We start from the raw sequence: 20,755 nt of genomic DNA on the forward strand, positions 1-20,755 counted from the left end.
ATTTAGGATACTTTAATTCAAACTTCTGCAGTGCATGTCATTGCTAAAGGAACTCATTTTATCTTCTCTTTACTTGAACACATTACCTCTACCTCCATCCAAGTTGCTTAGGCTGCTGTGCTTTTTGAATCTGTGTGATGCTGTTACTGGAAATTTTATATGAAGTGACAAATATAATTTTTTGTTTGTGATCACAACTGTATAAACCCACTTGCAATATGGCATTTTTAGAGGGATCTTTAAGTGGCATGATTTTAGTGATACCTAACACTTGCAATTGGGAGGTACACACTCAGTAGTTTGGATCAAGTCTGTCTTTCAAAAACTCAGTTCTGTTAGGTGACTTCATAAGCATTCCCAAATAGGTGTGACACCTGCCATATGAGAGACTGACTTGATCACAAGAACAAATACCTTGCATTATATTTGCACACATATAATAAAAAGCATATTCTTTTTAGCCCTTTGCTTATCTGTGTTTAAGCACTGGGTGGGGGAGGGGTGGATTTCACTCAATTCAGGAACTCACTTGTTAGCTTGGGTGTTCGATTTCTCATAAAGAACACTGCACTGTATAAATGGTATATGGAGGTGCTGGTACACTTGCAGATCGGTCGAATCTAAAAGTTGTTTTTATAGAAAAAGTTCCCTTTGGGTAGTATCCACATCGTTTGCAGTTCTTTTTGTGTTGGTATTGTGTGGTTGGAAGTTCCCTAATTCATACTACTTTGCCTCTTTACTACAGGGGACAGCAGTTTGCTCAGCAGATACAGCAGCAGAATCCTGAACTCATAGAGCAACTTAGAAATCACATCCGGAGCAGGTCATTCAGCAGCAGTGCTGAAGAACATTCCTGACTTGACTGGGGCCCCTTACCCAGAATGCAGTTGGTGATGGCTCTCAAGTGTCTGCTGTAGATAGTGACCAAAACAAAAACAAATCTAAAATATAAATCTGTCTAGACAATAGGTTTATCACAAACAGATAACGTAACATGATTATGTTATGTTGACTTGACCATAACATGATTCCTTTGTAAGCAGGTGATCAGTAGCCTTGTTAAGTGCCAGTATAGCACTTAACTGGACATGGTTCCATTTTCAAATCTTCATTGTATTTGTATACTAGACTTAATAGCAGAGTATATTTATTGAACAGTAGGACTGTTTACTGGTTGAGTTCTCTAGCACCAAATTCCCATAAGCAAACTTTTTTGAAAGGGGAGATAACCAAGAGGAAAGGATTCTCATGCTGAATTAGGAGAAATATACTTGCCACTGAGTAGCATCTTTGGAGAGAAGAAATTCGTTACTGGGTTTAGCTTTGATAGTGCTATCAGTAGTGAAGATATGACAGGGGCCAGTACTGTCTTTAATGCTGCTTATTTTGTTGGGTGACAGAAATCTTAAGAGCTGGTGGAAAGCAGTATTCGGTGTTGTTTAGAAAAGAAAAAATAGATGCTGTGAATGTATAGAAAGTGAATGTAGGGTGCTCAGGTTTTTTGCATAGGTCTTAACTAATCTTGCCTACAGTTTGGTATAGATAACATTAGCATGGCCACTTATGCTAAGTACATAATAAAATACATTTAGAAATCCTTAATAATATTGGTTAGGTGAGTTGTATAACTATTCAATTTCACTAGCACAATTTCTCTAGTGACCTTACCATGGAAACTTTCAAATATATCTACATTTAAATAAACCAATAGCTTGGCCCTTAAGGATTTCCTAAGTGGCATTTAATTATGTGCCTGCAGACACTGATTTTTTGAACTCGTAATTATTTGATGGGTTACAAAAAGTATCTGTCATTAACACTTCTTGTTCATGTTCATCCTCTGCTATAATTTGGCTTGGCATGTCACTTTTACGCTTCTTAATTTGATGCAGCTTAAATGTAACAGGGGACTTGAAATATTGTATTGAAGTTAGAATACATGTTAGTGAAGAGAAGTGGCATTAAGTGTTGGAATGGCTTTAACTAGAGTGATGGATGAGATTGTTCTAATTCCAGCTGGAATTTCTTTGGTTTGTTAATTATAAAATTGGTAAAGCTGGTAGACACATAATGAATTTCACAAGTGTTGTGAAAGAAAACTGAAACAGTAATACAAAATTAAATCAGTACTACTGCTGACTGATTTAATTATTACTATAACTTTATCTCAAAATATCTTAAATTTAAAAACCAACTTTCCCTTCTTTCCCTTTGTTGGATTAGAACAGTTCGATAATTTCATTATAATAATCACCTTGGAATTCGTTCAAAATCCAGATTCAGGGGCATACTTTTCAACTTTTATCAGGTCCTGTAATAAGGTCTGGGAATCACCATTCCACACAGCACAACAAGTGGTTCTGATGTAGATCCCAAGGGCTCTAATTTAAACACTAGGTTAGAGATTTCTCCTCTTTTAGGTCAGCAAATATCTAAAATGCCTGGGCTCAGGTTACAAGGAAGAGCTACATGAACCTACAGTTCTTTTCCAGAGAAAAGTAGGACCTAAGTCTAAGATAAGCCTTCTGAATTGTCTCCTATATTGCACTTAAATCAACTTGGGTGGTGATGTGGTTAAGATGCCATACTTCCAAAGATTCTGCCAGCCTAAGGTGTGGGCAAAAAAAAAAAAAAAAAAGTCAGTTCTTGCTGGTGTTGCATAAGAAAAGGTTCCTAGCATAATTATCTTGAATGCATTACAGATGCTTTCAAATTGGTAAAACTGGTAAGCCTCTGAGTAGGAAAATAAAGAGAATATGAATCAACAGTATCAGAAATGAAAGAAGGGATATCACTGCAGACCATGCAGACATTAAAAAGAGAACTAGAAAATACTATGATCAACTGTAGGTCCATATCCATGAAACAGATACATTCTTTATAAGATACAAACTACCATAACTCACTGAAGAAATAAGGTACCTCCAGAAAAGAAAACCACAGGCCCAATTTCAATGGTGAATTCTACCAAACACTTAATATTGAATCTACACAATTTCTTCCAGCAGAAGAGGAAACACTTCCCAACTTCATTTTATTTTGCCAACTTTGATACCAAAATCAAAGACATTATAAGCAAAAATACTTTAAAACAATGTCTTTACTAATATCTGTAAAGTAGCCATTCTTTTTATATGAAGTAATGCGAATTGGTGTTATTTCTTCCATTTCGTTTTTCTAGTTTCTTTTCTAATGTATCTCCCATAACACATCTAGATAATCTGTCCACTTACCTGGATTTCCATTCTGTTCAAGCCACTTTTGCTTAAGTACTTTCATCACTTTGAAATTACTCCATTGCACGCTATTTCAAGAAGGTTTTGTGTAGCTGTATTGTGTTAGCTACTCTTAAAATTATAAAGAATGCCCCAAATGTTATTGTGCTTGTCTGAAACAAGAAGCCATTAAAATAAATCTTTATATACATTCTACTTAGGAATGATTGGTTTCCATTAACCATTTTTCATTATAATAGCTGTAATTTCATTATAATAGCTGTAATTGTTATGATGCTATGTAAAATTTTTTATTGTTGTTCAGTCGCTGTGTCTGACTCTTTGTGAACCCATGGACTTCAACACGCCAGATTCCTCTGTCCTTCACTGTCTCCTGGAGTTTGCTCAACTTCATGTCCATTGAGTTGGTGATGCCATCTCATCCTTTGCTGCCCCTTTCGCCTTTTGCCTTCAATCTTTCCCAGCATCAGGGTCTTTTCCATTGTAAATGTAAAATTTACAATGTCCTTTGTATGCAAATTACATTTCTACTTAATGTACCAAATTGGTTATCTAATTTTTATAATATGGTTTAAACAGATCCTTTCTAAGATGACACTATGTAACCTTTCCTTAAGAAGGAACAATATGTGTCTAGGTTGTGGCTTATAAAAAAGGGAGTCTTTGTAACTAAGTCAAATTGTACAGCAGAATCCCAAGTGACCATCATGTTACTTTTAAAATTTGAATGGAGTCAAACAGAAGGTTCAGTCATGAGAAGACACCTTGAAAGCTACTGAAGTATCCAATGCAGGGGCTATAAAGTCTTATTTCATCATTTAATCAATTGTACTCATTTTGGAGAAAAGACTGTCTTTGGACAAAGATAATTTTACACTGCTTGCACTTTATTTTGCACGGATGTTTCATTAATTACCTCTTCAATTTAAGGGCAAATCTCATTCTGAATACAGCTTTCATTTTGGACCAAACAATTTGTCATGGCAATAAATAATTATGCATTTAAGAACCGATTTTTGTATTTGACTTAATGCATTTACATTTAAGCAGTTATATACACATGCTTGAATTTCAACTTAAGTTTTTATTTAACAGCATTAGTTTTTGTTTTGTTTCAAAGTATTGAAACTTTTATTACATCCATGTCGCAAAGTTGTTTATAGTCTTAATCTCACTGTTTTGTATATGACATAAGTAAATTAATGTGATTATATGCAGAAACAGTTTGGTAATAATAATACATGATGTAGAGTTCAAAATCAAGTATCAGAAGCTGGAAATCCTTTAAGTATGCCTTAAAAAAAAAGTAGTTTATTTTTCAATGGGAATAAAACAGGACTTTCTTGGCTTCAGTTCAGTTCAGTTCAGTCCAGTCCAGTCTTAGAAAATGATGAGGCTTCTTAGCTTAGAGTTATCTGAGTAATTGACAGTTTAAGAAATAAAACCAATTCTTATCTGCTTTTAGTAACTGAAAGTTAGACGTTTGTGTTTGTATGCACACAAAAATACAGATGTCAATATGATAATTTTGAAAACAACTAGAAAAATTCATACCGTGTTAGCAAATAGAAGATTATGTGAGGACCACCGCAGTTGTTTTAAACTTTTTTTGTTGACTGAGGAAACAGCTGGTGTTAACGAAAATACTCCTAAATAAAGGATGATGAGAATTCTAAAGTTTTAAGAAACCACTGTATCTTCGAGATCGAGGTCAGCAAGCTATGTCCTGCAGGTCAGGTCTGGCCAGCTGCTTGTTTCTGTAAATGCCGTGGCACAATTTTTGCCTAAAGTGAAAGTCGCTTGGTTGTTTCCGACCCTTTGCAACCTCATGGACTGTAAGCCTGCCAGGCCCCTCTGTCCATTGAATTCTCCAGGAAAGAATATGGGAGTGGGTAGCCATTCCCTTCTCCAGGGGATCTTCTTGACCCAGGGACTGAACCTGGGTCGCCTCCACTGCAGGTGGATTCTTTACTGTCTAAGTCACTAGAGCCTACTGGCTGCTTTTGTATTACAACCGCAGAGTAATTTTAGCAGAAACCTCGTGGCCTGCAAGGTCTAACATATGCAGTATCTGGCCCTTTGCATTAAAAGTGTACTGAAAGTTACCGTTGTTCAAGATACCTGCTAGGGACACATGGCCTCAAATATAGCTTTTGGAGAACAAAGTCCAATCGTCATTTAAAGTGAAACAAAATCACATGTGCAGAAAATATACAAATGTTCACTTGGAATATAATTTACAAGATAAAATCAGTAGATGGTTCTTTTCAAAACAAATATTTAATATTTTAACTTTTATAGGGAAGAAATTTAAATAACATACTTATTTTTACTGTTGATCATTTTACAAAGGTGACAAAAATACAGAAAATTCTGGGCAACTCAGTGAAAAGTGTAACACTGGACATTTTCTTCAGCTTTCCACTTTAATGGCTGAAGATACCACACAGACTTGTGCGATGTCATCGTATTCATATGTTCTCTTTAAGAATGTGTCTGTTAGTCTTAAGCCGGAGACGCTCTATTGAGAGAAAAACACAGACCCAAGTTTTCATTCATTGGTAATGACCAGAGAAAGAATGGATATAATAAATGACTATGGGTTAATAGCCTCTAAATACTGAAATTACTGAAAAGATAGCATACTTGCAGTCCTTGCACTGAAGACAGTAGTGTGAGGGCAAGGCAGAGAGAGGAACTTGGATGGAGCTTTCCAAGCTGTCTTCCTGAAATGCCACACCAGTGGATAGAATTGGTATTGCACATTTCCAAAACAAGATCCATCGTTCTTTCACTGCTGGAGGAATCAGAAAAACAGGAATAAATCTTGTTCTTTTCACAAAGGGATACTGCAATGTTTCTAAATCACTATTTCTTTTCATGGTATCCAGCTGCAAACCAGGAACAGAAATGAAAATCTATCATATCGTTTTATTTCACTTAAGACAGAATCAGGAAAATGGAAGGACACGGTTTTGCTCTGGAGTTTACAGTGGCACTTAGACTAATCTGCCTATCTGGATGTAGGCCTTCTGGTTCTGTTATTGAACACTGGCTCTCTGATGCTGATCTGTTAAAAAGAGTTTTGCCATGTCTCTGGGAGACTTCCAGACATCTGTGTCTAATCTTGTTGCTATGTAGCCTTCCTATTTCTGTTAGATACTCTGTGGGAAAGAGAATGAAAACCTGAGGCTGGTCCAGTGCTTTTTCTATTTAATCTATGTTCCTTTACCACGTGGTGTGTGCTCAGTCGCTTCAGCTGCGTCTGACTCTCTGTGACCCTATAGACTGTAGCCCGCCAAGGTTCTCTGTCCATGGGATTCTCCAGGCAAAAATACTGGAGTGGGTTGCTGTGCCCTCCTCCAGGAGATCTTCCCGACATAGGGATCAAATCCGTGTCTCCTGCACTGCAGGCAGATTCTTTACCCACAGAGTCACCTGGGAAGCCCTTATCACGCAGATAACATAGCAAATGACTGGCAAGATTTACAAGTAAAACTATTCAGGTATTCACTTGACATGAAAAAGACTACTTACTTCTCCTTATAATTGATAACACCAGTTCAATTAAACTTATTAAGTTAATAAAACACTTTTAGTGAAAGTATGTGCATTGTTTTTAAAACAAAAACAAAACCGAAAGTTTCATAATGAAAAATGGTCTGCTACTCTACCACCACGCTTGACTTACTTTCAACTCTTTAAGCTCTTTTTCTCTCCTTAGTTGGCTCCACATTTTAAAATACTCATTTAAAATTTAAATTTAAACTTGAATTTTAGATGTATTGATTTAATGATATTTAGCTTTTATATGTCTCTGTCTCCCCTCTAAAATTTGAAATGTTCACTGTGTGCCACAGACCAGTTTAGGTGCAATGCATGAATTTTCTCATTACATTTCACAAAAATTCAGTAAGAGCAGATTCCAGGTCTGTGTCTGTGTGTGTTGTGGGTTGGTAGTAATCCCATTTTTATAGATGAAGAAACTGAAGATCTAAGAAATAAGTGCTTTTTAGAAGTGCTTTTTAGAAAACTTATTTGATTTCTTTATTTATTACAGCACTTTGTCATTTGGTGAATAACTGATGTTTTATAACTCAAAAAACACAAAACAAATAATCCAAAAGCAGACCCATAAAGGGTATATGTAGCACAAAGTCTTTATCCTGTGTTTTTTACTGAGCTCTTATGCTATGGCAGGCACTGCACTTATGATGCTGATAAGACATGATCTCTTCTCAAAGTATTTGCAATCCAATACAGAAGAGACTAGTCAGTATCACAAAAAAACTATATTACAATTTGCTATGATTATGTGTGAGAAGGTCTAGGAAGTGTCACAGGGTAAGTAGGTATTTTGTAATTTTGAAGGATAAATGCTTATCTTCCTAATACCATAAAGGTGTAAGGGATATAGAATTAAAAAGGATTATACATTCAGACTATGATGATTTGGATTCATTACTGTGATATTATCAAAATGCCCTAATGGCAACCCACTCCAGTATTCTTGCCTGGAGAAGCCCATGGACAGAAGAGCCTGGCGGGCTAAGGTCCACAGGGCTGCAAAGAGTCGGACACAACTGAAACGACTTAGCACCAAACAGTACTCCAAGGAGCAGCAAAGTGATAGGACTGGGATTTAATCCTAGGTTTTTCTGGCCTCAAAACTCTATGCTCTTTGCTTCTCAATAGCTAGATTATACTCTATTATCAAAGTCCTGTTTTCCAGTCTATGGCTATCCCTTATATTAAATTCATAACTACTTTTTAGTTTCTTAATACTAAAGATACAGCTTAGGTATAAATATGGCCCAGGAAAATCTATCTTATTACAGTAAATCTATAATGTATTATTCCATAAGAACCTACTAGTTCATGTTTAGTACTCTGAAGTGTGAAAGAGTGTTAACAATGAAATGAACACGGACCTTGAAGTCAAATACACTGGTTTCAAACTCTGATCCCATCTTTTCTAGCTCTCTGAGACTGAATAAGCCACAAGCTCTGAGTTACCTTGCTCTTGCAAAGAATGTGAATAATTAATACCTATCTCACAGGTACAGAAATAAAATATTAAAAAGTGCCTAATAGAGTAGGACCTCTAAAATATGTCATATTAGCTACCAGATGAAGAACTTTATAGTAATCAATGGCAACATCAGAGAAGACTACATGGCAAGAGGAAACTTACAAGGAGATAGCATATTTAAAAGCTTCAAGAAGTCTCTCTTAGGTAAAAAAGAAAGGATATCCATCCACAAATATTGGCATTACCTGCAGTTCGTTATTTTACAAGTAATATGAAAAGGTTCTTCAAGGTTTACAGTATCTGGGATTGCCTCCAAAGACAACCTAACATCTCCATAACCTGGAGCCTATGAGAAAAAGAAATACAGTTAATATACATCTATTATAAAAACCTTGCCATTTTAAAAGAGTACCACAGTCCTACTGTTATACATTCTAACTTCTTTTGCTGCTCCTATTTGTAAAATAGTACTAGAGACCCTGACTGTTTTTGTTATAATTACTCCATGTCTAGTAAAGCTGAAATGAGTCTCATAGGCAAATAGTAAAGCAATTTCAGGGGGTCTGATCTTAAGGGGAAGCTTCCAAAGACACTTACTGTAGCTTATAGAAACATAACTCTGCATAGGTAGGGTTATTGCCTAAACAGGTAGAGGAAGACACTGAAATAACTGGAAGACACTGAGGAAGCAAATCCTGTCTGTTTCACAGGATACACTGATGTGGGCAGACAGTAGAATCAAAATGCCATGACAGGGTGATAACTAACGGCTATGTTTTAAACTAGGCCCAGTGGTAATCTCTCTCTCTCTCTTCAATTTTTACCTCAAACAGTAAATTTTAGAACTTAATCTCAGCAGGTAATATTCAGTATAAATAGAGGACTCTGTAGCATATTTTCGCTAGCACACACACAAAAAAAGAAGGCTGGTCGCTATCCATACTCTCAGAGTAGAAATTAGATAAAATATCCAACCAGTGTTTACAAGATAATTTGAGTGGGACTCACATGAGTTTCAGATGACTGACATTTTAAACATCTTAAAAAAAAAGAATGAACTAAGTAGGTAAATAGAGTATAAATCCAAGAGTTCCAAAAATTGCAAAAAGAAAGAGATAACTCTAATACAGTGGAAGGCAGATAACAATGAGCATGAATTACCATAGGAGGAAACAACTGATGTAGTTATTTTAATTTGTTTGGTAAGTAAAAAAGGTATCAGTGAAATTATTAGGTATTAGGTATTATTAGGTATCAGTGAAATTATTTGTTTTTTATTCTCTGGTAATATTAATGCATTTTATAGTGCTCTGATTTTCAGTGACAGACCTAGGGAAATTTAACTTGTTCTAACTATCTGAATCCCCAACATACCAAAACCCCCATCAATGTGTTTTCTAGACTCACCATTCTTTGAAGTTGGCTGGTCTGTAACCTTCCCCTTTCACCTAGATTTGTTTTCCATACTATATCCAATTTTCCAATTACCGTTACTCCCTTAATGATGCCTGCTTTTTCTGCAAACTCCTTCTTGGGTTTTAAGCAGTATAAGTACTGGCGTGTATCCATCGGCTGCAAATATGCTCTTGACCCAAATGTAGTTACACTGAGGGGTGAAGACAGAGATGGAAAAAATTCTCTACACTCTTTTAAAAGAAAAACCATAGCTGTGATTGTTCCTTTGGATAGGACCTGAATGATCTACCATCCAAAGATCTAGAATACAACAGGTCAGTGGTTTCAATACAAATGAAAAGAACTTGAACTGAGAAGACTTATTTTTCTTTAATTTTTTTCAGTTGATTAGGAAAATCTTCAGATTCTTTATAATAGAATGCAATATATTATCTAAAGTATTGGACGTATATCAATTAGCTGAAAAAATGCAATAGAAATCAGAACCTTAAGTATCCTGTCCCTTTTCTCTAAAATTATAAATGAAAATAAAGAAACATACCATTCGAAACTAAGGAATCATTTTCAAAATGAATAGAAGGATCAGGCAAAGGGGAAAAATATTGTTTTCCCCTGTGGGGGTATGAGAGGCTACAAACTTTACTGTATTCTAACATAATAAAAGTAAAATTTCCATTCTTGGTTAATAAAATCAGATATTTCTCCAGCTATTACCTTCTTATATATATTAATGTTGATCTTACATTTATTCTTTTTACAAATTACTCATAGATGTTTATTTCATTTTTGTAAAAAAAATTAAATCATCTATTCCTATGCTTGCTCCTTTTGATGTTGAGGGAATACATCATCTTGAAACTTACTGCTCACTCTAACTTCTCCATCATTCCTTCCCATGCCTCAATTTTATCCTTTGCAGGATAAAGGATGAAATGGTCCATATTTATCTCACTGAGTTACTATGAAAATTCAAAGAATAAGTGCTCCAGGTACAAATGGTGAAGATCTTATTTTTATGTGAAGGGAGAGCTTGATGGACCCTGAGAGACTTTAAGGGCAGTGAAATTATTTTAGAAGGTAAAGTCATGATGGCTATGTCATTACATTTGTCAAAACTCATAGAATGCACAACACAAAAAGTGAACACGAATGTAAACTGGATTTTAGTTAATAATAAGTATCAATATTGCTTCACTGATTGTAAAAAATGCACCAAGTTAAAATGTAAACAATATGGGACCCTGTAAGTGGGGAGGGCACATGAGAAGGCTGCTCTTTCTGATAAATTTTTCTGTAAATTTAAAAATTCTCTTATAGAGTCTATTAATTAAAAAAATCATAAATCACCCAAGAGAAACAATGATACAAAAGTTCGTTTTTTAAATAAAAACAAACAGTTCACAATTCATATTTACCATTCTCCAGCTTGGTTGACTGAATTTAATTCTGCTACATTATACATTATAGATGGCTCCAATGAAACTTTCTCCATAAACATGGGTGAGGTTGTAATATTCTGAATCTGGGCTTCAAGAAATACTTCATCAGTCTGAAAAAAAAAATCCACCAAAGTATGATGGTGTTTAAAGTATTTACCTCAACAACAATATCTGATTTATTTGAAGAAAAAACATTAACCATAAATGTGATTAGTTCATGCCTGCAAATCAAAGTTATCATAATTAATGCAAGAAAAGAAATCTTTATCCTAACATAATTAACAGGGGCAAAGTCAAGTGTTAGTCAACTGATACGTTATCAAACAATGGATGGGGGATAACTATAATATTTTTTGTACTGACATCCAAAAATGTTTAACTGGAATTTCATTCACATATATCTTAAATTTTCTGCTAAGTTATTAAAATGTGAAAATGCAATCTAGGATAATGAATACACTTGTGCACTTAGCATTTCAGAAATGTATTAAGATAATTAGGTCTTTGTTATACTATTCAGCATAATTTTAACTTAATTTTCATTATTATTTCAAATTAAGATACTATAGTGAACAATCTATTTTATAATCTTATAGGATTTAACTTTATAAAGCAATTATTTTAGTGTTCATTAGTGATTTCCCAGTTTATTGTTAAGTATATATTTAGGGGAAAAAAAAGTGAGTTATACTTGAAATCTTTGAGTTTTTAAATCAAAGAAAAGGTACTTTGTAGTCTTATTGACAGATACAGCAGTATTTCAGTCATGGGGTAATTTACATATGTACTTCTACATAATTTTTAAAATTCCCTAATTATGCTAAACATTATTCCTTTTATGCTATTTTGTTATTTTTGGGGGTATATAATTGCAGGATAACAGAAAACTTGCCTCTTTTTTGATACAAACTTATATATAAAATGGTATACTGAGGATATTCTAGAATTACTTTATTCAAAAGTTTCATAGCAATATATATACAGAAATAAAACAAACTAAACTATGACCAAAAAATGTTGGCATTTAGCTTTTTTAACACTAAATCCAGAAAAATGGAAATTATTTGCAAAATCATAATGATGAATTTATAATGTAATGTATTATTATCTAAAACAAAACAGATTCTTTTGTCCTAGGTACATGTGCCCTAATAAAATAGAAATACAATGATTTATCAGTTTAAAAGGTACACATTCAAAGGCCTTTTGTTATTTTTTTCTCAAAAAAACAAAAAGTAAATATATCCCATCAATCCATTGCTTAAAAAAAAATAACCATAGACCCACATTTCAAATTTAAAAATTCAATTTCTGCATAAGTTTAGAAGAGCTTAGATAAAATGAAAGGAAAAACAAGCAGCATAATGGAAAATTAAGTTAGTTTGAACAGTTAGTATAAAGTTACTTGACATTTAAAAAATTAAGAAATCAGTGCTAAGGCAGTTGTTTTTATTGTGTATATAATATGTTATAAGCAAATGTTGCTTAAATAGAAATTTGAAAATATGATCTTAACCAACTTGGGAAAATTTAATTTTCTTCAGTTTACTGTTAAAGGGCCATCTTTACCTAACCCAGAATTAAGACTAAAACCACTGTGCATTTGAAGATGAATTTCAACTACACAGTTCATTCAAAGATGTGAAGGATCACAGACTATTTTATGTTAAGATGTTGAAAATTCGAAGGCTATTTAAACAAGGCTAACAAGGCCTCTTTTAAAAAATATCTACAGAAAACACACTAAAATAAGAATTGTTTCAATATGACAATTTAATCTTTGACATATATTTTCTCATATAATAAGACAATCAATATAATATAAAAAGTACAAATTATATACATATTTTCAAAGTCACATAAGTATATTCACAACTAACTTTGTTTTTCCACTATGTTTTGTATGGAGAGATTAATTAGGCAAAGTCAAAAAGTGGTAAGTAAGAAAAGCATATAAATTTATAATAAAAAATCAAATTACCACAGAACTGAGGTCACTCTAATGGAAAAATAAAAAGAAAAATTAGAAAAATCAGATTAAATGTTAAAGGAAAAGAATAACTTTAAAATAAAATGCATTTCTGCATTTTTTTAATTTACTAAACAAGACAGCATTAGTAAAACAAGGACATAAACAGAAAGTAACACAAAGAAATATGACAAATCATTTTTCTAAAAAGGTGAAACTGCTAAGGCTAAATGAATAGAGAAGACTGCAGGTGAATACTTAAACAGGAGCAAATATTCAAGGGCATATTTTCAGGAGGAGAGGCATATCCCATACCTTTCTAATTCTTTAAATTCTTACCACTTTGTAATTCTTCATAGATTACTTAGTATCGGTATACAAATATCTGCCACATTCAGGACAGATACTGTATAGCTTCTTCTAAATTTATCTAATAATGGGATCTTACAGTTCAGGGAATGCTGAACTAGACCACTTCAAACAATTGAGAATTAACAGATTTCATAGTTTGTCTTCTTTTCATATATATATATATATATATATATATATATATATATATATATATATATATATATATAGCTAAAGTTGGAGAAGGCAATGGCACCCTACTCTAGTACTCTTGCTTGGAAAATCCCATGGGCGGAGGAGCCTGGTAGGCTGCAGTCCATGGGGTTGCTAAAAGTCAGACACGACTGAGCGACCTCACTCACACTTTTCACTTTCCTGCATTGGAGAAGGAAATGGCAACCCACTCCAGTGTTCTTGCCTGGACAGTCCCAGGGACGGGCAAGCCTGGTGGGCTGCTGTCTATGGGGTTGCACAGAGTTGGACACGACTGAAGCGACTTAGCAGCAGCAACAGCTAAAGCTGCTTATTTCCCACAGGCGTCAGCTCTGTCATCAAACATCAAGCTGGAAATCATTTTTCACCTATGTTCCCAGAGTGTAAGTACACTTCATGATCAGGGTGGGTGGGAGTGTTTACACTGTGATATCAAGTCATATCAACCGCTAAGTCACTTCAGTCATGTCTGAGTCTTTGTGATCCCATGGATTGTAGCCCACCAGGCTCCTCTGTCCGTGAGATTTTCCAGGCAAGAATACTGGAATGGGTTGCCATTTCCTTCTCCAGAGGATCTTCCCCACCCAGGTGATGAACCTGGGCCTCCCGCACTGCAGGCAGACTCTACCGTCTGAGCCACCAGGGAAGCACTGTTATGTCTCCTCCACTAAATCTAAGTGCTATGAGGATAGGGAAGATGATCAGTTTACATTTATTTCTCTTCAGTACCTGGCACAGAACACTGTGCTCAGCAGGTGACCAAAGGTTTGAAGCCTAGCTTCTTATGTCATTTTTTTTCCCCTAGCAAAGCTTTATTAAACTTGTTTTCCTTTTGGTGATTCACACAGTATTTTTAGATGCAGCATAAAAAAACATGTTTGCAACAAATGTGGGGCTAACAATAGTTGTCAGGTAAGGTCTATGGAATAGTGTAATAAACTATTGAAACTAGTGTGCTTAACTAACTCCCAAATTTCCTAGTTGGGGTTAAAAGAATCAGCTTTATGCCACAGGCAGGACAGTATTAGTTTGCCTAACAGGTAATATCAAATATGTTAGAAAGATCCTAAATGATATTTGCTCACTCCTCATTTTTAAAGAAATGTCACTTTCAAAAGTTCAGAATTTTATGAAAATTTTTTAGCTGAAGTTTGTTGGCAAAGTCTACATTAAAGATTATGTCTATATTTAATGTTAATTGAAAAAGCAAAATTGTTACTATGATTATAAGAACAGAATATTATATATAAATGAGTAAAGACTGAAAGAGAAAACTGGTTAATGAAGAACCAATTACTTTTTGCTGTGGTAAAATTGTAGGTTTCTTCCTTTCTTCTTGGGGAGTATGTTACTTTTATGTTATTTATGGAATTATTAGCAATTTAAAAAAATTTGCAATTCACCCTTAATATTGGTGTGATAAAACTACTTGACAAGTACCCTCATGTACCACCATATTTCAACAAAGAAAACTTAAAATAATTTAGTATGTGCTTTCCTAGGAGTCAATTACAGGAAAAAAAGACTCACCTACACATTTGTTTTTAATTTTCCAAACTATTTTTTCTAATAGAATAGCTACCAGTCTCCTCTCATACTATGAATGAAATCTTTCCCAGCAAAATAATAAATTAAGACTATTTAAGTACATATATTATTAATAACAAAGAAAGGTAGAACAAATATGTATTATCCCAATTCTCCTGTCCCTCCCCACAAAGAAACATCAACTCTTTAAATATCTAGTAATCTCCTTGATGAGACTGAGTCCTCCCATCAAATAGTGATATGTATAGTCTTCACTACATACTCGATGTTCCCCTTGCACCTCTGCTTGGAATGCCTTCGCTGCTCCGACACTACACTTCCAGCACCTATTCCTTCTAGACTCCGAGGAGTTCTCTTTCTTTACCATGAAGCTTCCTTAGACTACTCCAGAATCTCATTCCCAGGGTTCCTGTAGCACATTCTTTCGTACCAGTCTCTCTAGTCTCACTATATACTATACTAGTAACTTTTTTATTTTATGCACTTTTTTCTTTTCTCCTGATAGGTTTTTACTTCAAGGTTAGGTTCCTTATCTTAGATGTTTTAGTATGCCCAGTTGTAGCACAAACTTCATAGTGAATAAAAACTCTGAGATGCTGATGGTAAAAATAATATTGTCAAATTTGACATGTGACTACAAATTTCTTATCACCTGGTTTTGGAGTAACAGACATAATTTGCACTTCAAAATGCTGTATTTGAATATCTCTGAGTTTATCATTATGATCTGAAATATATGATTTTTTGGGGGTAAGAGGCCCATTAGGAAATCTGTTTTTTCTGGAATTCTAGGTACCAGGATAAAATAGAATTTTGTAAAAGAAATTCAAGCAGTAAAACCCTTTCCTTATGACAAATTCTATTCTATATCTTTTGTTAGAACAGAAGACAATCTTCTATTCTAGAAGTTACTCCTTTCTATATTTTTGCCAAATTTGTTTCTCCTATGGAGAAGTGAAAATCATTCACTAAACTTAGCAATCTCACACTGACTTTTCAGGACAAAGAATTTAATGTATTGAGTTCTACTTAATATTTTTCTATATAAATATTAAATTTTTTTGCAGGTTTAGATCTACTACTTCAATTTTTACAATATTACAACCACATTTATAAATATTTAACAGATTGCTAATGTTTTTAGACAGGAACAACAACTATTCAGCAGAAGCATAGGGTCATCATTCAATGAAAGGAGGTGAAAGCCTCAAAGTTAATGAGAATAAAAAGCAAGGCATATTGATTCCATGTAAATTGAAAACAGCAGATTAAAAGAGATCTGCAGTGAAATTAATCACTTGTGATTTAACTTTATGCTCATTTTTCACAAGTAATTTGTAGTCATATCAGCAATTTACTCTGATATGAAAAGAAATATAATACATGAGAATTTTAGTCAGATAAGATCTTAATGTTGAACATGAAATCCCATTAAGTGCTCAATACTTACCTCTGCATTGTAAAATTTGGTTTTCACATCCAATGGTTTGAGAACCTAGTTGAATAAAGCATACCAATCAAAGAAGATTATTATCATTTGGCCATTTATTTTGCTTATTTGTTTTAAATCTTGGGTTTAAGCTTGTCATAGGCATTTTCCAATTTTAATTGTAACAGACTTTTCAAATGGGTATGCAATATTCTTGTAAAAATAAAAACAAACAAAAACAATCCCAAAGGCATTTTAAAAAACGCTACCATAATTTCTTGACTGGGTGACAATTACATGAGTTATATGGATTTACACTTCACAGTATTTTGCTAAACTGAACACATATATGCTTGTGTATTTTTCTCTATATATTTCACAAAGTATATTTATCAAAATAAGCAATCAAACCTTTTATTTTCTTTTAAAAGGCATGCAAAATCTTACAGATGAGTGATAACAAAAGCAATAACAACAAAGCAATAGCAATCTTTTTCTTCCTATTGATAGTACTTTTTCTTCCACATACAGAGGAGTGAAAAATATATATAGTGTCATATCTAGATCTACATAACTGTATATGGTCATCTCATTTCCCTATCCATACACATAGATGTGTTAAAACAGTGGTTTTAAATTATTCTTTGATTATGGACTTTGAAAACTCTGTATTAATTAAAACTTCTAACTGCAATTTCAGTGACTCCTGATTTCTCTGAAGGAAGCTTGGTGCACTTAACCCAAATCTATAATCCTTCATTTAAATACTTCTTTATAAATCTGATATTATTTACACTTATTTTGTCTGGACTTTACAGTCGTTTTATCCATCTTCTGGATTCTTGCATGTTTTGTCAAGGCATGAAAACCAAACAATTTTTTTTTGAATAAAAATATTATACTGCCAATGATAATTTCTCTGTTTTTATTTAACTTACTTCAGTCTGACTTTAGATTGCTAATAACATGACAAATTAAAAAATATTAGGGTATTTGCTTTATTTGGAGTCTGTTTTTACTGCAGATAAATAGCTGTAATTTCCTGGGGGCAGGGTGGCAGGGGGAAGGCACCTAAACACAATTTACCACCATCAGATTTAATACCTGAAACTTGAAGAATTTTCTAAAATACATTTTTTCTCCACCCTGAGTCGTGTAACTCACTGCACACACCAAGCTGAAACAGAAAGATGTCTTAATGATTTCTGAATCATTTTCAGTTTTGTTTTTTAATACTTAATCTACTACATTTCAACTCTATCAACAAATTTGGAAAATATACCAATGATGTGAAAATGTAGTCAAATGAGCCTAGAGCAGGGAAAAAAGTTTCAGTAGATATAGATATAATTCCATGAACAAGAAAGCTATGTTTAGTAAAATAAGATACACCATTTTTAAAGACGGAAGTCAGAAACTTTTTCTTCAAAAAGTGAAGCATGATCCAAAATAAATACCAGGATAACTAAACAGTTGAATATTAAAAATAAGTTCACATCAAACTAGAAGAAAATACACATTTTAAAAAAAATTCCAAGATGAGGAAAGGCTTTTTAATATAAATCCAATGGAAAGGATGACCTCTACAAATTTACAAACTGGATAAATCAAAGACACTAAAACAAAATTTAAAAAAGGACAACATATTGGGATAAAAGGCTTCTAACAATATCAAGCTTTGTAGGCATAACATTAATATCTCACTCAAAATAGGAGAAAATTATATATATATAAATCACAGTACCATGATTTACTAACAAAAATGTGAAATGTGAATGTTCACCCTTACAAGTAGTCAAAGAAACAAATTACAAATTACAATAATGAGGTAAGATTTTTCCCCATCTTAGGATCTGGCAAAAATTCTTTCCAAGAAATAACAGGGTTTTTGAGGGTTTAGAGAAACTGACACTCTTTATACTGCTACTGGTTATAAAAATTGAGAAAACAATCCTTCAGGAAAGGAGTCTTAAAAATGCATATATGCTCCTATAGTAAACCCATTTCAAGTAATCTATCATAGGAAATATTAAGGTGTTCATCACTGTGTTATTTATAACAGTGAACAAGTGGAAAGTTTAACATCAGAGTAAACAAATTACAGTACATGGTCCAAGTGTGTAGATAAAATCATTTTAAGAATCTTTTCAAAGAATACTGACTCAAGTGGGAAAATGTTCTTGGTGCATTAAAAACGATAAAGCCATGGGTGATTTTATCAAAATTTTACAAAATATTATTTAATTTATTTATATATATCTGTTATATATACACATAAGAAGACTGAAGTATACCAATATTTTAACAGTGGTTATGCTAGGTGGTGACATTATAGGTAATTTAATTTCTTTTTTATATTTGTACCTAGTACTAAATTAGGTGCTAGGGATTTAGAGTTGATCAAAACTCAATACTTGCTCTCCTAGTGCTCACAGTTGGACACAAAGTACAGATTTTGAAGCCAGATTTGAGCTCCATGCCATTATTTACCAGCTATTTAATTCTACAAGAGTCTCATTTTCTGTAAAATGGGGATTTTACACATTTATTATTTCAGTAAACTCACTTTCAACTAATGTTGACCACTATTTCTCTGCTAAATTCTGAGGATATAGCCAATTTTGTGGAATTCATTCTTTAATGGGAACAGCAGGCACTCGGTGAGTTTCAAGTACAAAAGACAGAAAAATATTTGAAGAAGTAGAATTAAACTAAACAAAATGATACAGGCATTCCTTTGTAAGAGAAGAATACATTTCAAGTTGTGGAGGAATTCAGAGGTAAAAGAGTCCAATATAACCACAGTGTAAAGTGGGAGCGAAGTATGATGAAAGGTGGAACTAGAGTATTTGGTAAGGAATAGGTATGGAGAGCGCTGCAAAACCTATATGAAGTCAGAATTTCCTAAGGGTAAACCTAGATAGCGTATTGAAAAACAGAGACATTACTTTGCCAACAAAAGTCCGTCTAGTCAAGGCTATGGTTTTTCCAGTGGTCATGTATGGATGTGAGAGTTGGACTGTGAGGAAGGCTGAGTGCCAAAGAATTGATGCTTTTGAACTGTGGTGTTGGAGAAAACTCTTGAGAGTCCCTTGGACTGCAAGGAGATGCAACCAGTCCATTCTGAAGGAGATCAGCCCTGGGATTTCTTTGGAAGGAATGATGCTAAAGCTGAAACTTCAGTACTTTGGCCACCTCATGGGAAGAGTTGACTCATTGGAAAAGACCCTGATGCTGAGAGGGTTTGGGGGCAGGAAGAAAAGGGGACAACAGAGGATAAGATGGTTGGATGGCATCACCAACTCAATGGACGTGAGTTTGAGTGAACACCGGGAGTTGGTGATGGACGGGGAGGCCTGGCGTGCTGTGATTCATGGGGTTGCAGGGAGTCAGACACGACTGAGCGACTGAACTGAACTGAACTGAATGGGAGATCACTGAAGTATTAGGTGACTTATTCAAGATCACATAGTTAAATAAATGATTGAGCTAACATTTGAATTCCAGAAAATCTGACACCAAAGCTTATACCAACCACAGAATATATATTAGTGTTAGTTGCTCAGTCATGTCCAACTTTATGCGATCCCATGGATTGCCTCCTCTGTTCATAGGATTCTCTAGGCAAGCAAACTGGAGTGAGTTGTCACTCTCTTCTCCAGAGGATCTTTCAGACCCAGGAATTGAACCTGGGTCTCCTGCATTGCAGGCAGACTCTTTATGGTGTGAGCCACCAAGGAAGCCCAGAATATACATTAAAAAGTGCCTAAACAGAGCTTGTCACTAAAATGAATTAAATGATAGATAATATTATATGTACTTCTTCAAGACAAGAAAGAGAAACAGAAACGGTGATATAAGAAGAGATGAAGAGAGGCTACTGAGAGATAATTAACAAGAATAGGACTTTGAGAATCAACTACATGTGGGAATGGTAAGGCAGATAGAGAAATCTAAAATTACTTTAGGTGGCTCTGAAATGTTCATTTTTGCCTCTCAAAGAAAAACAGAGCATTCACATTCAAATACCCACACAGGTCAGGGATACAGAATTTGACATTTCTTTTTCCTCTCATAGTTTGCTTTATTTTGGTTCTCTACTTTTGAACTCTCAGGATAGAGTGT

At 34.1% G+C, this 20,755-nt stretch overlaps 2 protein-coding genes across 6 annotated transcripts in view; one reads left to right on the forward strand and one right to left on the reverse strand.

Moving 5' to 3' along the window:
* The window catches only part of SGTB (small glutamine rich tetratricopeptide repeat co-chaperone beta), a 49,436-nt gene extending 45,189 nt beyond the window's left edge, over nucleotides 1-4,247 (forward strand). For both annotated transcript variants that reach the window (XM_004016929.6, XM_042233740.2), the window contains exon 11: nucleotides 746-4,247. In XM_004016929.6, coding sequence (XP_004016978.1) covers nucleotides 746-857 — 112 coding nt within the window. In that variant the 3' untranslated portion in view covers nucleotides 858-4,247. The remainder of the gene's footprint in view (nucleotides 1-745) is intronic.
* TRAPPC13 (trafficking protein particle complex subunit 13) overlaps nucleotides 4,103-20,755 on the reverse strand; it is a 35,229-nt gene continuing 18,576 nt past the window's right edge. Inside the window, exons 6-13 of one of the 4 annotated variants that reach the window (XM_004016930.5) lie at nucleotides 17,735-17,807; nucleotides 16,652-16,696; nucleotides 13,105-13,122; nucleotides 11,100-11,233; nucleotides 9,676-9,874; nucleotides 8,514-8,614; nucleotides 5,883-6,030; nucleotides 4,103-5,757 (exon numbers count right to left, since the gene is read on the reverse strand). In XM_004016930.5, the coding sequence (XP_004016979.1) occupies nucleotides 5,650-5,757; nucleotides 5,883-6,030; nucleotides 8,514-8,614; nucleotides 9,676-9,874; nucleotides 11,100-11,233; nucleotides 13,105-13,122; nucleotides 16,652-16,696; nucleotides 17,735-17,807 (826 nt within the window). In that variant the 3' untranslated portion in view covers nucleotides 4,103-5,649. Of the gene's footprint in view, nucleotides 5,758-5,882; nucleotides 6,034-8,513; nucleotides 8,615-9,675; nucleotides 9,875-11,099; nucleotides 11,234-13,104; nucleotides 13,123-16,651; nucleotides 16,697-17,734; nucleotides 17,808-20,755 lie in introns of all 4 variants that reach the window. The other 3 variants (XM_012096836.4, XM_012096837.4, XM_004016931.5) reach the window with 3 other exon arrangements.

This window comes from Ovis aries, chromosome 16, assembly GCF_016772045.2.
Source record: "Ovis aries strain OAR_USU_Benz2616 breed Rambouillet chromosome 16, ARS-UI_Ramb_v3.0, whole genome shotgun sequence".
NCBI lineage: Eukaryota > Metazoa > Chordata > Mammalia > Artiodactyla > Bovidae > Ovis > Ovis aries.